Here is a 16,330-nt window from a genome sequence, read left to right on the forward strand (position 1 = left end):
TTTGAAGGAATATATAAATATTTGAATATTTAAAGGCAGGTGCAGGCTACGAGAAGACAGCAAGATTAGCTTTGGATCGCTCGAGCAAAGAGCTAGTATGGACACGATGAGCCGAATGGCCTCTATCAGTCCTGTATACTTCTATGTTTCAACTGTATTTTCACCTTTGGAAAAATATTAAGTGTGCTATTGTCATGTGTCTAAATGCTATCATAACTTTGGCATTAAATTTAGCGAAATTGATTGGCTGTCTGAATTTAAAGCCGGACTTTGTAGTCCTACAGTTTATTTTTTAACCTGAGCCTATCAGAAAGAAAGAGAGGCCTCAACAAATTGGAATTCATTTCCTTTAAACTACAGAAGGCTTTTTCTTCAGGAAGATCTCAGGTCTGTTGAGTAAACTTTTCCACACTGTGACTGGGGTTTTACCTGGACGACGGGGGTCTCGATCTCCGGCAAAAGCGTCAAAGAGAACCCCACGTTGTCCCTTCAGTGGGAGGCCCATCAAAACAAGTGCCAATTAGGTACTTAACTGGACAGGAGCGGGCCTTCCACGGGATCAACGTCACGCCCTCTGTGAGCTGCCGGCCAATGAGAGGGTGGCAGCTCTTTAACTGAGCAGCACCACTGTGGAGGTGGTGGCTGCTGCCGGTGGGACACCCACCCGGGGCCCAGGAGTAGCACTTGACCCAAGCCACAGGTAGGTCAGGCGGGAGGGGTCTTGCGGAGTGGAGTTCATGGGCAAAGGGGATGTGGGGGGTGCGGGGGGAGGTTGGTATCAAGGGAGGAAGGTGTGAGTCTCAGTGGCTACCCCCACTTCCTGATGCCGGATCTCTCATTCAAGCACTAAGTGTCCTTTAATGAGGGAACCATCCCCCACCTACAGAGCTGGCAAGTCACCCTCACGGTTTTTCCTGCCATGCTTCCCATGCGCCAACAGGCCCGCCTGCCAATCAGCTAATTGCAGCGGTGGCAGGATGAGGCCCTTAATTGGGTATTAATTACCCAGTTAAGGCCCTCAATTGATGGGGGGATGGGAAGGCAGTTCACAGGCCTTCCCGCCCCAGACTTAATTTCAGCGGAGGCGGGAAGGTGGTCTGCCCCACATCACCATCCCACCCAATTATATGCTCTCCTTGCCTCCAAACCCACTGCAGGGTAGAGCATAAAATTCCCCCCCTTGGGTTTGTAAAATATCACACTGTGACCATAGTTTTGCCAAGTTCCTAAACCTCTGTGTATTTAATGTGTGTTACTTATAAATAAATGTTATTTTGTCCTGTAGAAGTCTAGTCTGCTCACAATATTTCTGTATCCAAATAGACCAAAGATACAGTGAGTAACCTATGCAAACTCCGGTAGACAGATACCTGCAGCCAGGCTTTTGTTGGACACCTCAGCCACATTACCCTTTGCGAGGGCAGAGCTAGTAAATGCAAGCTACGTCAGATTGTGTTTATTCAAACAATTGTTTCAAGTTGTCTTTACAAGAAACCAAAACAATTCCTTTACAATACAAAAAAGTCAGAAATTAACTTTAAAAACTTTTCCAATCTCAATTTATATAGCGCTTTACCACAACTCTCAGAAATGTACAAAAGTGCCTCACATTCAATGAATTACTGTACAGCAACTGTAGGCAACCGTGGCAGCAATTTTGCACAAAGCAAGATCCCATGAACATCAATGGGAAGAATGACCAATGAATGTATTATTTGTTGGTACTGGCACAGTTCTTCTTGCACGGTGCCGTGGGTTCTTTAACATCCACTTGAGCAGGCGGATGAAATCCTGGTTTAACTTCTTGTCCAAAGGCAGACACAACAAACAATGTTATAACTCCTACATTATGATCTTTAGTCCTGGAATGAGACATGTGTCCACAATCTTCTGACTCAGAGGCAATAGCGTTACTAATTGGAGCTCAGAACTGAGTAAGAATGATTATGCACAGTTTCATGCTCATTAGTTTTGTACCTGTGTCCTCTAGTCTTATGTGCACACACCAAATTAAATGATTTGCTTGCATTCATGTAATCCTTGACCCTCAGTGTAGGAAAAACTTGAATCCATTCTTGCAGTGCAGAGCAACAGAGCATTCCAGGGTCATGCACATAAGTTGGGTCTGTCCTCACATAGGTCCTTTCTCACATGCTCCAGGTCTGCTCTCACACATTCTGGGCTCAATTTCACACCTTCTAGGACCATTCATAAGTATTCTGGCGTACTCCCACAGGCAAGGGTGTTAGTTTAACAGAGCTGTGGGAACCAATCACCTGCCCTATGCAGATAGTATGTAGACTGGAAGATGGACAGAAGGAGTAAAAATGCATCAAAGTACATGAAAAGAGAATCTCGTCCTTGGATGGGAGACAGCAGAAAGGAGGAGAACGCTTAAATGATGGCACTTTGCAGTCAGCAGAGAGCAGGAAGGGGGCAGCAATCTTTGTGTCAACATTATCATCGCAAACGTTTGTAAATTTTCATTAATTGAAAATAATCCTGGCTTTAAAATACATGGAGAGTGTGTATTATGGAAAATGTAGTAATTATATTAATGCAAAGTAATTTATGCTTGTAAATTAGGTTAATGAAAATGCAGGCTGTCCTATAATTCAAAGGCAAACTCATTATTAAGTGATTTAAAAATAAAACCCTGACTCCCAACTCTGTAAATTACTTCAAATCAGCAGTTGGCCTCGATACACTCTATGGGATACTCACAACATTGTCACAAGCATACCCCTGGCCCCTTCACAAGATGATCACTCATTAAATCTACTACTGAGCCCTAAGCCATGTACTAGGACATTAAGTCATTTGCATTGAATACACTTCCTTAAGAAGCAATTGGAGTTCCAATATTTCCTTGCTCACAGTGGGGGTGCGGAGGGGTTTGGGAAGTGGGTGGGGAAATCCTGAAGATGTCGTTCTATGAGATTTTATGAACTCTCCTGTTCCTCAGCTCCAAATGCCTAAACATACTCTTCTTCCTCCACTCATTCTTACTGTGTGGAAACCAAGATCATTGCACTGTCTCCAATTCATTCCTCCCCAGAGCTCTGAAGCTTTGGAAGGCCTCATTTCCCTCAGAATTCCCTCCCCTCTACATCCTGATCTACTCATCTCGCCAACTTGGAAGTGTCCTGCACTGTGAGACAAGCCTCTTGGCCTGGTTTTGCAACGAGACGAGAGAATATCCACTTAAAATTCAAAGTACACCAGTCAGTTTATTATTCTTAATAAAATATTTTGTTAGCTCCTGGTGAATTTTACATGGCACAATGCTAATGCCATAGATAGAAAAAAAACTAGAAACAAAAAAAATGTGAATTTCCGTAACTTGAGGCCAGGCCCTGAGGCCTGTCTCTGTGAACCCCGCTGAAGTAGGCCTTATTATACACACTTGCAGGTTGGTTGCCTGCATGACTGTTTTCATCAAGAACCTGTTTTTCCTCTGTTTAAATGAGCTGCTTTTCTTTCATGTTCAACTGAATCCAGCTATGGGGACAGAAAGGGATTACGGTTTGTCCTGGAAGGAACTGAAGGAGCAACCACATTGACGACTCCTGACACACAACATCTAACTTCAAGAAGGGTCAAAGGTATCTGACAGTGAGACCTTCTTGCCTGTAGTAATTTAATACTATAAAGAACAGAGGACTTATCACTCATAAATTGAATCCAATGGTATAAATAGACTCATTCGAACCCCTTCACCCTTACTTATACTCATGAACAAGCACAGTATATATGCACTGCAAGATATTAAACAGTGCCCACTCTGTAAAGAGATGGTATATGATCTGTGTAGATTTATATATATATATATATAAACACTTTTTGTTCTCCATGACATTGTGAAAGCTTAACAAAGACTCATGTAACATAATTTGCATATTCAGACAGGAGCCCTGTTTCAAGGCTGAATACTAAAGGTTAAGTCAGGCATGTAAAATTCTGAGATATGAAAGAAATATCAGCAGCTGAGTCATGCCGCAGTCACAGAGGTTTCTTTCAGCTGCGGAAGTCTGGCTAAGAATATAATAGGCGAGATTTTACCGGTCCCTGAGTGTCAGGCTAGGAGGCGGTGATGCCAGTAAAATGCCGGGGAGCCGCATCAGAACGGCTCCCCAATGCGGTCCCGCCGCTGGGCCATTTTCCCAGTGGCAGGAATGGCAGCAGCTTGGCCGCCCACCTACCTGAGGCAGGCGGACAATTTAGCCAATTGAAGGGCCATCTTCCCGGGCTGCTGCATTTTGCCAGTGGTGGAATGGCCCCCCTTCCACCCACCACCGCCCCGCAAGACTGCTGGGACCTGGTGACCTGGACCTGTGGTATAAGGGCCTGAAAGAGTTAATGTTTGAGACAAGTGAGAGTAAACACCACCCACTGTAGTGATGATGATGTAACAGTCACATGGGTATTAAGCTGAGAAGAAGCTAGATGCAGTGTGAGGTGTGCCAGCGAGACAGGTTTTTGGACAGTGTAAATTGTTATATATGTATATAATAAAAGAGCTATTCTTTAGCCCTACAAAACCTCCAAGATGTCTTTAGACAACACTCGATCTACACTACAACAATACACAACAGGCCCCGGCAGAGAAAAAACATTTCTGACTCCCCTCATTGCTCTTGCAGCCTCTCGGTGGCACTGCTGAGGCTGCAGAGCTGCCGGCCCTCTGATTAGCCCGGCAGTGTGGAGAGCCAGCCCAATGTCCTTCATTGTACGGTGAGCTCAGTGGTGGCCAATTAAGAGGCTCCTGCGGGAAGATTGTCGCTGCAGTCCTGCTGCCTGCCCACGGGCGCCCAGGACCCACATATGATCCCAAAGCTGGGACTTACCCCTTTCCGAGAAAATCCCAGCCAACATCTTTTGTCTTGATGCTGCACGCCACCCCCGCCAAAATTTTAGTCCACCTTTATTGCTGATGCATATTGTGACATGGCTGTTCATGGCTAGAATGGAAGTGATTGGGTAATTCCCCTGTCAATCACTCTTGGAGACCACATTGCTCTAAGTGGCTGGGATTGATTTTAAGGACCATGTCTATCGGAAGATGTTTCTGCAGTTTTTTTTGGTCAGGAGTTCTGTTTGCTGTAATTCATAGATTTAAATAGACTCTGTAGACAATTTGTTGTAGTTTGCTGATAAAACAGGTCCTGCTTGCTGAGTAGACTTTGATGGCCCCACTTCCAACTCATTGACTGACACACTGGTGTAAATAGACTCTCTGTGCTGACCAGGATTTAAAAAAAATTCATTCATGAGTGTTGTTGGCATAGTCAGCATTTGTTGCCCATCCCTAATTGCCCTCTTGAACTATTGCAGTCCTTGTGGTGAGGGTACACCCACAGTGCTGCTAGGTAGGGAGTTCCAGGGACTATGAAGAAAAGCTGATATATTTACAAGTTAGGATGGTGTGTGACTTGGAGGGGAACTTGCAGGTGGTGGTGTTCCCATGCACCTACTGTCCTTGTCCTTTTAGGTGGCAGAGATTGCGGATTTGGAAGGTGCTGTCAAGGAAGCCTTGATGAGTTGTTATAGTGCATCTTGTAGACGGTACACACTACAGCAGCAGTCAGCAACCTGTGGCTCCGGAGCCTCATGCAGCTTCCTGGGATCCAATGTGTCGCTCCCAAGTGGCTCCCAAACGAATGCATCTTTCAAATAGCGACTGCAATGAGTTTTCAGAAAATTTGTTCCTGCAATGTGCTCCCAATGCAGAAACATAAAAAAGCATCACCAGTTATCTAAAAGTTCCTGCCTGTCGAATGGCTCACCAGGAAAAATGGCATCTTTCACTGTCGCCTGCCATCCATTCATGTGCGTCACGCACAGGCAGGCACAGTAATCAATAAAACAACACACTCATTATAGCCATGGTTTGTCTGTTCCAAAAACTGACCCAAAATAGCACATTCTGATTGGTCACCATATTAGAAATATGATTGATCGATACTAATGTAATCCCTGCTCCGCGATAGGGTAGATGGATAACAAGTAGGGCACTGATTGGTCAATTGTAACAGAAGTGATTTTGATGCTGTGCTGTTGAGCAAATGCAGACAGGCCCATTAATCAACAAAACAGCGCAGATCATCTGGCCCTGGTGTTGAGGCTGTGTTGGTGAGCACATAAGATCATAATCATAAGATCATAAGAACTAGGAGCAGGAATAGGCCGTCCGGCCCCTCGAGCCTGCTCCGCCATTCAATAAGATCATGGCTGATCTTTTCGTGGACTCAGATCCACTTACCCATGCTCCCACCGTCTCCCTTAATTCCTTTATTGTTCAAAAAGATATCTACCTTAGCTTTAAAGACGTTTACTGAAGAAGCGTCAACTACTTCACTGGGCAAGGAATTCCATAGATTAACAATCCTCTGGGTGAAGAAGTTCCTTCTTAATTCAGTCCTAAACCTGCTCCCTCTAATCTTGAGGCTATTTTGGAATCTTTTTCTTTTTAAAATCACTGTCCAGCTGCTCTGAGACTTTGATAAAGCACTGTTTTATATATTCACCATCTGTGAACTGATTTCCTTGCTTCACAATCTCTGGAGCTGCTACAAAACTAGCAGTAGCTGAGCTGATGATTTCACCCACATCTTGAACATGTTCCTAGATTTCTCTGCCTTGTTCTTCAGTTCCTCCACCGGTCTCTTTCAGGCATCTCCAGCAGGATAATTTTCGAGCAAGGCACTGTGCTTTTTAGTGAAATGCCTCTCGAGGTTTGATTTTTTTTTGTTGGCGAATTTCTCATTGTAAATGAGACACAAAGGGAGGCCAGCCAAATTTGGGATGAATGTGAATGAATAAGTCCATTCATCTTGAAATTCCCGATTTTCCTGTTTAATTCTTCTCTTCTTTGCAGCCATTTCCAAAGCAGCCTCAAAACAAGGCCAGAGTAAGTTTGTTTCTTCAATTATTAATCTGCCTGCCTGCATGTGAACCAAGCAGAATTAGAAATGGAACTAACAGATTAGCAGTGTAGGGCTCTGTTGGACTCTAAATTCAGAAGCTTCATAACCCAACTTGAAGATCTAGAAAGGGAGAAATCTACCTTGGCACTTCAACACAGATGGGCTGAAATGCATGATCTGAAAACACAAAAACAAATTGTGTTTGAAGTTTGAAATTCTTTGCTGGTCGTTTCCTGTAACTTGAAAGAGATACGCATATGACCATCTTCGAATCTACTTGCTTGTGTGAGCAAGTGTTTTCAAGTATGAATTTCATAAAAAGCAAGTTGAGAAGCCAATTGAATGATGAAAGTTTACAGTCCTTCTTCAAAATGAAAACTACAGCATACTGCCCAACTCTCCAAAGAAATTCAGCAGCAGAAATCACATTAAAGTAAGAGTTATCTTTTTCATTTAAAGAAGGAATTGATATTAATTAAATGGCCTGTTTCAATGTTTTAAACTTTTATTAGCATTGTACTTGTGAGAAAGCATCATTCAATTTGTAAGTTTCTGTCAAAACCTTTAAAATGTTGTGGATAATCAAATGCCCTTTTTCACTGATATTAATACGTTTATGAGCATCAGTGAAACTGTATTGCATAGAAATCCATAAGTGTGTCTGTCTTGTTTTTCGTTGGTGCTTGAGTAACAGCATTGTGGCTTTTAAGATATTGCTATTTTGACTAAATTTAAACAATTATCATTAAGGTTGCTGACCCTGGCGCTACAGCCACAGTGAGCCAATGATGAAGGGAGTAAATGTCTAAGGTTATGATTCCACAGGTATTAGCTCTCACTAAAACAAAGTTCTACTATGCTGATTATCACTGGGATAACCTTAATTAGACAGTGACACTCGCTGGAGTAAGCTTTCAGGGGCACTGACTCTTGCTGAGATACTTTGAAGAACAGTCAGTGTTGTTCTGTAATCCAAACAGTATATCTAGCTCAGCAGTAGCATTCTTGGCTGGGTTTCAGAAGGTTATTCTTTCCAATTCCATAGCAGAACCTGGACACAGAATACAGGCCACCACTTCAGTGCAGTTCATGGCAAATGCTGCATTGTTGGAGGCATTGCTATTGAGATAAACTGTTAAACAGCAACTACATCTGCCTGCTCCTGTAAATGCAAAAGTGCCCAGGGCATGTTTATAAAGGCAAGTGTGGGGAATTCATCCAAAGCGTTCTGAAGAGTATTCACCTGTCAACCTGTTAAAACATTCCCTCGTTTGTTGTTTGTGGCACCTTTCTGTGTATGAATTAGAGAGTGCCCGCAAAAACAACTAGGCCTATAATTCACAAGCAGTGCATTGGCTATAAAATTCTTTGGGGTGGCCTGAGGATGTGAAAAACGCTCTATAAATGCAAACTATTTCCTTATGTGTGTGTCTAAACAGTGAGGCTATTTGACCACAGCCAGGCCTGACCCTTGTCTCATCTGACATCCGTATACATGCACCTTCCAGTAATCAGCATTGGGCAGTGATGAGGAGCAGGAAAATTGCCTGGATCTCTCCCTTCCCACCCATTTGCATTCAGGGCAATTATAGAGAGCTCTGTACAATGGATTTGGTCTGTATCCCAATTGCCTGGAATCCTAAATAGCACAGTGGGCTTACAATCACAAAATTGTTACAGTGCAGAAGGAGGCCATTCGGCCCATCATGTCTGCACCTACTCTCCTAATGAACATTTCACCTAGTGCTGCTCCCCCATCTGCACATTCTTCCTTTTCACTCAGAGGTCATATGGCATTGGGTACCCCGAGACTTCCTGTTAATAATGCACACATCAGAGTGTCAGTATAAAACATGAAGGGAGCCCAAATACTGAACAGTTAGAAAGACAGCTTGTGGAATTACTGAGCACCAAGCTCATTAATATCCGAACAGGCCACCTTCCAGCCAGCACCAAATACCAAAACAATAACTAGTTAGAGGCTGGCATCTGCAAATTTATCACAGAATCATGTTGCAAATCACAAAATTGCTTCAATTTAATTCATTCTTGTTTTTATTGGTCAGGGTATGAGGATTACTATCACAGTGTGATTCTAAAGAGAAAGGGAGCGAATGATTAGTGAAGACAACAGTATTCATCTTACTCCTCCCTTCGCTTTCCTGCAGTTTCCCCCCCAATGTAATCGCTGATGTTTGCTTCAGTTTATTGCTTGTAAATACCTTGCCTGTTACAATACCTTTTGTTTCCCAGCTAGTGAGACTGGAGGCCCCCCACAAACCTGCTGGATTAATTTCAACGATTGAGACTGTGCTTGTTTATTAAAATGCGCATCAAGCAAATTGATGAGTGTTTTGCAAACCTTTTTTTGTTTTATCACATTCTTAGTGAATTACTCCAAACTGCAGTGACTAACATTGAGCAGGCATTTTGCACACAGCAAGATTCCATGAACAGCAGTGAGATGAATAACCAGTTAACCTGACTCGGGTGGCATTGGTTGATGTTGCAATCAATGAAAAGTGCTGGCACAGAAACAGGCCATTTGACCTACCTGAATTGTGCTAACATTTTGCTCCCCATGAGCCACGTATTCTAATCCCATCCTCCTGCTCACTGCCCTAATAAATTAATATGCCTCTTTTTCCAGAAATGATTTTAGTTCACTGTGGTGACAGGTTCAAACGTCAGGGGCAGAATTTAAAAATGAGGAAGTTAGCAGTATGTGGGAAGGCTTTTCACACAAAAGGTAGTCAAGTTGTAGGCGAAGTTGGTAGGAAAGATATGGAAGTGGGCAGTTTAAGAGGCAATTAAGTGTTGCCACTGAGAGGAGGGATTGAGGGATATGGTGAGAATACAGAAAAGTGGGATTGATCTGTAAGAAAGGGACAGGCTAGGTGTACACCATAGAAACATACTGTACAGAAGGAGGCCATTCAGCCCATTGTGCCTGTGCTGGTTAAATGTAATGATCTTCGGCTCCTGGAATCATTGAAAGACAGACATCACGGATGTTAGCCCCCTCACTGTGACAGTAAGGGAGGTACAGGGCAAGGGACTAATCAACTAGCAGAAAAGAGTCACAAAAATAACCTTTACAGACCAGTTATTATTTTGAAAAATCGGATTGAAATTCAACAAGCACCGTGGTGTCCTGTCAATCCTTTTGAATGATGACTTGTTAATCTGGTCCAGGATATAAATTGAGGCTCTGGAACAGCCATGGTTGACAATCAGCCCTTCATTCAGTTGGATATTGGGAGATGGCTATAAAAAGAATCTGTTATCTTTTCTGCAGAATTGTGAAGCTCTGAGGTTTTGTTGAGTTACTTCACATGAAACGTAGACTGTCTGTCAATGCTCTCTATATGAATATACATATATATGAAATATATAAATGATCGAGATCGAAAAAACAGCTTTGGATTTTTCTAAACATGCAAGTTGTTAAAGTCATTCCAAACAGCAAGGCCACCTGATGCCTTGGCTGCTACATTCAACGAACGACTGATTGTCAATCATTTCACGATCAGACAGGTTTCATCAAAGATCTGTTCCATCGTATACCCTTTGCACAGCTTCAGAATTCTTTCATTTGCTGATGTCACCACATGCTCCAACTCAATTTATAAGTAACTTGAACTTACACATTGGTTCAGATTTTCCAAGACTCTGCTAAAGCCCTAGGGGTTCACAGGCAGCAGGCACCAAGTGTCAAAATCGTGCATTCAACAGTGCTATTATATAAGACAGTGTCCACCGGCCATCCACGTCACCGCTTTAAAGACGTCTGCAAACGCGACATGAAATCCTGTGACATTGATCACAAGTCATGGGAGTCAGTTGCTAGCGTTCGCCAGAGCTGGCGGGCAGCCATAAAGGCAGGACTAAAGTGTGGCGAGTCGAAGAGACTTAGTAGTTGGCAGGAAAAAAGACAGAGGCGCAAGGGGAGAGCCAACTGTGTAACAGCCCCGACAACCAATTTTATCTGCAGCACCTGTGGAAGAGCCTGTCACTCTAGAATTGGCCTTTATAGCCACTCCAGGCGCTGCTTCACAAACCACTGACCACCTCCAGGCGCTTACCCATTGTCTCTCGAGATAAGGAGGCCCAAAAGAAAGAAAAAAAGAAAGAAAGATATTATATAGAGTACCTATATTCAGTAGTGTTCCAAGGCTTTATAGAAGAGTCCTACTATACTTAGCAGAGTTACTTGACAACAGCAGCATCCCTTGATTTCAGCAACCCTCAACAATGACAGCAACCCTCAACAACAGTTACCCTTGGCAACAACAGCATCCTTCCACATTCACCTATGATAATACCGAACCTTGACAATACCAGTATACCTCAACAGCAGTGACGCTTAACAACGACAGCGTCCCTCAACAGCGACAACGTCCATCAACAGCGACAGCATCCCTCAACATCGACAAAGTCCCTCAACATCGACAACGTCCCTCAACAACAGCAACCCTTAGCAACAACAGCAACTGCCACTACCCTCCTTCCACAAGCAGTCTACAGACAGCAGTTTCCACAAACAATGGGGAATTCAAGCAACAACAGCAACAATAGATGGCACTCCATTTCTTCACAATAACAGCACTGTATATTACCAAGTTTAAAGGTGAGCAGGAGTGACGGAGCAGCGAACCTGATTTTTAGTAATGCTTGAGAGCTTCACTCTCACTGCCTTTCAGATTTTGGGAGTAAACAACTAACTTCTGCCTCCCTCCCAAATGTCTATACGTGCACAACCCTGATTCACTATTTCCAAGAAGAGCAGGGGAGTTCTCCCCAGTTTCCAGGTGTAGTGCACTTCAATAACTATCACTAAAAGAGATTATCTAGTCATTATCCAGCTCGTAGGAAATTAGCACAAATTATGCACAACTTGGCTGCCGAGTTTCCTACATTCCTGCAGTTACTACGCTTCAAAATACTTCATTGGCCATAAAGCGCCTTGGGACATCCTAAAACCGTGAAAGGCACCATATAAATGCAAGTTCTTTCTTTCTCTTACCTGGTGGATGCCAATGGAGTGCACATGAGTGACATTCCAATCTACGTCGGGGAGCGGAGAGCCTGATCCGTTACATGTCACCACTGCGTCCTCTCCTGCCTTCACCGACAAGTTACTGTGACTCACACTGATCTCCGGTAATTCTACACAACAGGAAAAAAAACTATCAGTCTCACATCTGGTGAAGGGAAAGCCTTAGATTCAATGGACTTGCATAGGCAGCAGTGGAAGAGGGAGGGAACAAAAATTAAAGCAGGAGGTGAGACACACAAAATATTTTTTGCTTTAGCTCTGTCAGAATCCCGTGTCTGGGTCAGAAGATGCTGGAGGCTGTACAATAAGATCGATCCCTCTTAATATTCTAAACTAAGATCTGGGACTCAGCAGGTCGAGATAACTGAGAGGCTAAAGGAACTGAACACCAACAAAGTGCTTGGGTTGGATGGCATATATCCCAGGTTGGCAATTATCAAAGAGACACTTCAGGTTCCACAGGGCTGGAAATACCATAGTGTCTGCATTACAAAATAGATCAAATAAGAGGCAGACATCTACAGGCCCATTATCAATGACAGGTCAAAGAACAGGGCTAAGCTGGAGAAGATCCTGTACAACGACAGCTTAATAAAGATCATTCACCATCAAGTTTGAAGTGGAAGATCCTTCTCAGTAATCATAGAATCATAGAATTTTACAGCACAGAAGGAAACCATTTGGTCCATCACACCTATGCTGTCCCTCTGAAAGAGCTCTCCAGTTAGTCCCTGTCCTTGCCCTTTGCTCATACCCACTATTTCATTCTTTTTTCAAATATTTGTCCACTTCCTTTTTAAAAACTATTATGGATTTTTTTCCCTCCACTCTACCTGGCAGGGCATTCCATGAATAAACAATCTAAAACATAAGAAATAGGAGCAGGAGTAGGCCATGTGGCCCCTCGAGCCTGTTCTGCTATTCAATAAGATCATGGCTGATCTGATCTTGGCCTCAACTCCACTTTCCTGCCTGTTCCCCATAAATAAGAACATAAGATATAAACGTAAAAATAATTCTCCAAGTCTTTCCTGTCATTGCCCTGATGAATTTTATGTCCTCTAGTTTCCACTTATTAGTGAGATGGTAACAATTTTTCCCTCAAATTTTCCATATCTCTATTAGATCCTCTCATCCATGGTATCATGTTAATGGATCTCGTCTTCATCCTCTCCATCACCTTGACAACCTTCCAGAAGTAAGACATGCAAACCTGAGTGAAATATTCTGCCTGTGGCCTAAGCAATAATGTGTATTGGTTTAGCATTACCACTTTGCTTTTATACTTGTGCCTTTTCTTTTTATAATACCTAGAATCAATATGCTTTTCTTTATTTATAAACAGTTTTGTCAACCTATTCTCCTTCTTTTAAAGACCTGTTTATCTGAACCATTAATTTCTCTGTTCCTCTACTCCTTTTAAAGTTTTACCATTTAGGATAAATGCACAGTCAATTTCCCCATAATACAATTTATTCCTTTGAAGCAGACAGCACGGGAGGCCATTCGGCCCATTGTTCCTGTGTGGGCTCTTTGAAAGAGTTCTCCAATTAGTCCCATTCCCCTGCTCTTTCCCCATTGGCAAATTTTTCCTTTTCAAGGATGTATCCAGCTCCCTTTTCAAAGCTACAGTTGAATCTGCCACTTAGACTTGCATTAATCTTTTGAAAAGTTTTTTTTACAAACAACTTGTGATTGCTGTGACTCAGTTGGCTGTACGTTTACCTCTTAGTTAGAAAGTTGTGGGCTTGATCCCACTCCAAAGAGCTGACCACAAAAATCTAGGCTGACACTTCAATGCAGTACTGAGAGAATCTTTCAGATGAGACGTCAGATAAACTGAGGCCCACACAGGTGAATATAAAAGATCCCATGGCACTATTTTGAAGAGCAGGGGAGTGATCCTGGCAGTCCCGGCCAATATTCATCCCTCAATCAAGATTACTAATACAGATTATCTGGTCATTATCACACTGCTGTTTATGAGAGCTTGCTGTGTGCAAATTGGCTGCCATGTTTTCTACATTACAACAGTGACTACACTTTAAAAGTACTTCATTGGCTGTAAAGCGCATTGGGGCATCCGGAGATTGTGAAAGGCACTATGTAAATGCAAGCCTTTCTTTTTCTAGTTAAACTTGAAGCTGAGGGAAACCAGGGTAGAATATAGGACAGGATAAGAATCAGATGTAACCTCTGAGAGGAGTGACGTCAGAATGAGGGGAGATGTTGAGTGCCATACCGTAATGCTTAGAAATTGGCAATATAAATGGAACCTGCTTAAATTTGCAAACAGCATAAACGTAAATAGAGAACAGTGGGGACCATGTCTGCAGTTAAAGACTTGCAGAAGAATTTCGATCAGCAATGGAAATCAGTTATGCAGATACTGTCTGCATAATCTTGTTAATTCAAAGTTGCTTAATTTGAATTATTCATTAACTCAAATTGAAAACTGTGGGAAAAAAATTCCCTCTGCTGTTTTCTTAAAAGTGCTTAATTTGAACTTGTGGATAATTTTAAATTTTCTTGGGTGAAAAATGACTTTGAGTTAACAGGAGTGGATTGTATTTGGGTCAGTTATAACAACAGCATGGGCCCAATAATCATTCCCTCGTCTTGGTGTTTCTTTTATGTTCCACGACCTTCACAGGGTATTAGGTATATTTAGCCAATTAAAAACACAGGGGCCCTGATATTCCTCCTCACCTAACTATGCTGTGATGCTAGTCAAACGTAGGGCATCCAACGGGTATTGCACCTGAACTGAACTCATTGGTATATGTGGGTTTACACCTGCCCCTGTAAGTGGGAAGAAAGACAGCCAAAAAGAGCTGACAGAAGATCTCTAATGAGCATCCAATAGTCCCGGGGTGGGGAGCATTGGGTGTAGGGTGGGGGTGGATGGGTGCGGAAGGAGGTCACATCTTTTTAGACTTTCTCGTGATCAGGAGGGGGGCCTTCTTTGATAACCCCTTAAAATGGGCACCCACCTGCTGTGCTGAGAAAAAAAATGGGGCAGGAAGAACTGCTGGAGTCGCAGGTAACACTCTTACCTCTGAGTCAGGAAGCTGTGGGTTCAAGACCCAATCCAGAGACTTGAACACACAAATCTAGGCTGATGCTCCAGTCCAGCAGTGAGAGAATGCTGCAGTAATCAAGGGTCCGTCTTTCAATTTAGACATTAAGCATTGGGCCTTGTCTGCTGGACAGCCCATGGCACCATTTTGAAGAAGAGCAGGGGAGTTACCCCAGTGTTCCTCGTCAATGTTTCTCGCTCAATCAACATCACTAAAACAAAAGATTACCTGGCCATTACCACATTGTTGTTAGTGGGAGCTTACTGTGCGCAAATTGGCTGCTGCGTTTCTTACATTCTAACACTGACTACACTTCTAAAGGATTTCCTAACAGTAGAGCACTTTGGGATGTCCTGAGGTCGTGAAAGGCACTATATAAATGCAAGTCTTTTTTCCCCTCCTTTTACAATGTCTCCACATGCTCTAGGTGCTGGTGCTCTCTCCCCAGCTGTAGCATTAGGGAGGACCCAGGCCAATGTAAAGAGGGAGGAGATCCATTTTCAAGGCCCCTCTCTCCTCTCTTTTGCATCAAAAGTGCAAGACTTTCATTCTTTCTTATTGGAGAAGAATATCAGGAGTCTAAAAGTAAATTGGAATCTTCTGCACCGATTTTAGCCCAGACATCAACCTAAGACTAGTCCTGGCAATTTGCGTTTCCGGAAACATTTTCTGCCTTCTCCGTTCAGGAATGTCTTTTCTCTGCCGTGTATGAATGACACTTACCACACTGTGAGATGTTCATCTCGGAGAGGAGGATGTTGGAACCTTCTGTCTTACAGTACAGCTGCTGCCACTGCAGCTGGGCTTCACCAGCCTCCTGCCACAGCTGGATCCAACGGATGTCACAGCTGCAGTTGAATAGGTTTCCGACCAAAATACTGGAAAGTCACAAAAGAGAACAAAGTGTTAGTTCAGAGAAATTCATGTCCAAGATGGATCTTGCTGCCCCCCTCGTTTCAGCAGAAAAGCCTCATTTTGTCCTTTTCCCCCCAGTCTGCTTCAGCCCCACTCTAAGAAGGGAATGAGATTAGCAACTTTCTCTCACACCTCCAACGAGGGTGATCTGACCACCAATCTGATTCTTCCCCTACAGCTCATGGGGGTCGTCATGTGCAGTAAAGACATATATTCCTACTCTTAAGATACAAACTTTATTCAAGGTGAACTCTTTAAAATTGCCCTCACTTTTTGAAAAAAGGTGGACAATGCTGCAAAAGATGGCCACCGAAGGTCAGATGACCTGGACTGTGTATTTGAACATTGCC

General features: G+C 43.1%; 1 protein-coding gene across 1 annotated transcript in view; it reads right to left on the minus strand.

Annotated features, from left to right (window-relative positions):
• Positions 1-16,330, minus strand: part of LOC137352504 (NT-3 growth factor receptor-like) — a 603,448-nt gene that overhangs the window by 308,470 nt on the left and 278,648 nt on the right. The window contains exons 5-6 of the mRNA XM_068018049.1: positions 15,789-15,943; positions 11,953-12,095 (exon numbers count right to left, since the gene is read on the minus strand). Of these exons, the coding sequence (XP_067874150.1) occupies positions 11,953-12,095; positions 15,789-15,943 (298 nt within the window). The remainder of the gene's footprint in view (positions 1-11,952; positions 12,096-15,788; positions 15,944-16,330) is intronic.

The sequence above is a fragment of the Heterodontus francisci genome, chromosome 38 (assembly GCF_036365525.1).
Source record: "Heterodontus francisci isolate sHetFra1 chromosome 38, sHetFra1.hap1, whole genome shotgun sequence".
Classification (NCBI taxonomy): Eukaryota; Metazoa; Chordata; class Chondrichthyes; order Heterodontiformes; family Heterodontidae; genus Heterodontus; species Heterodontus francisci.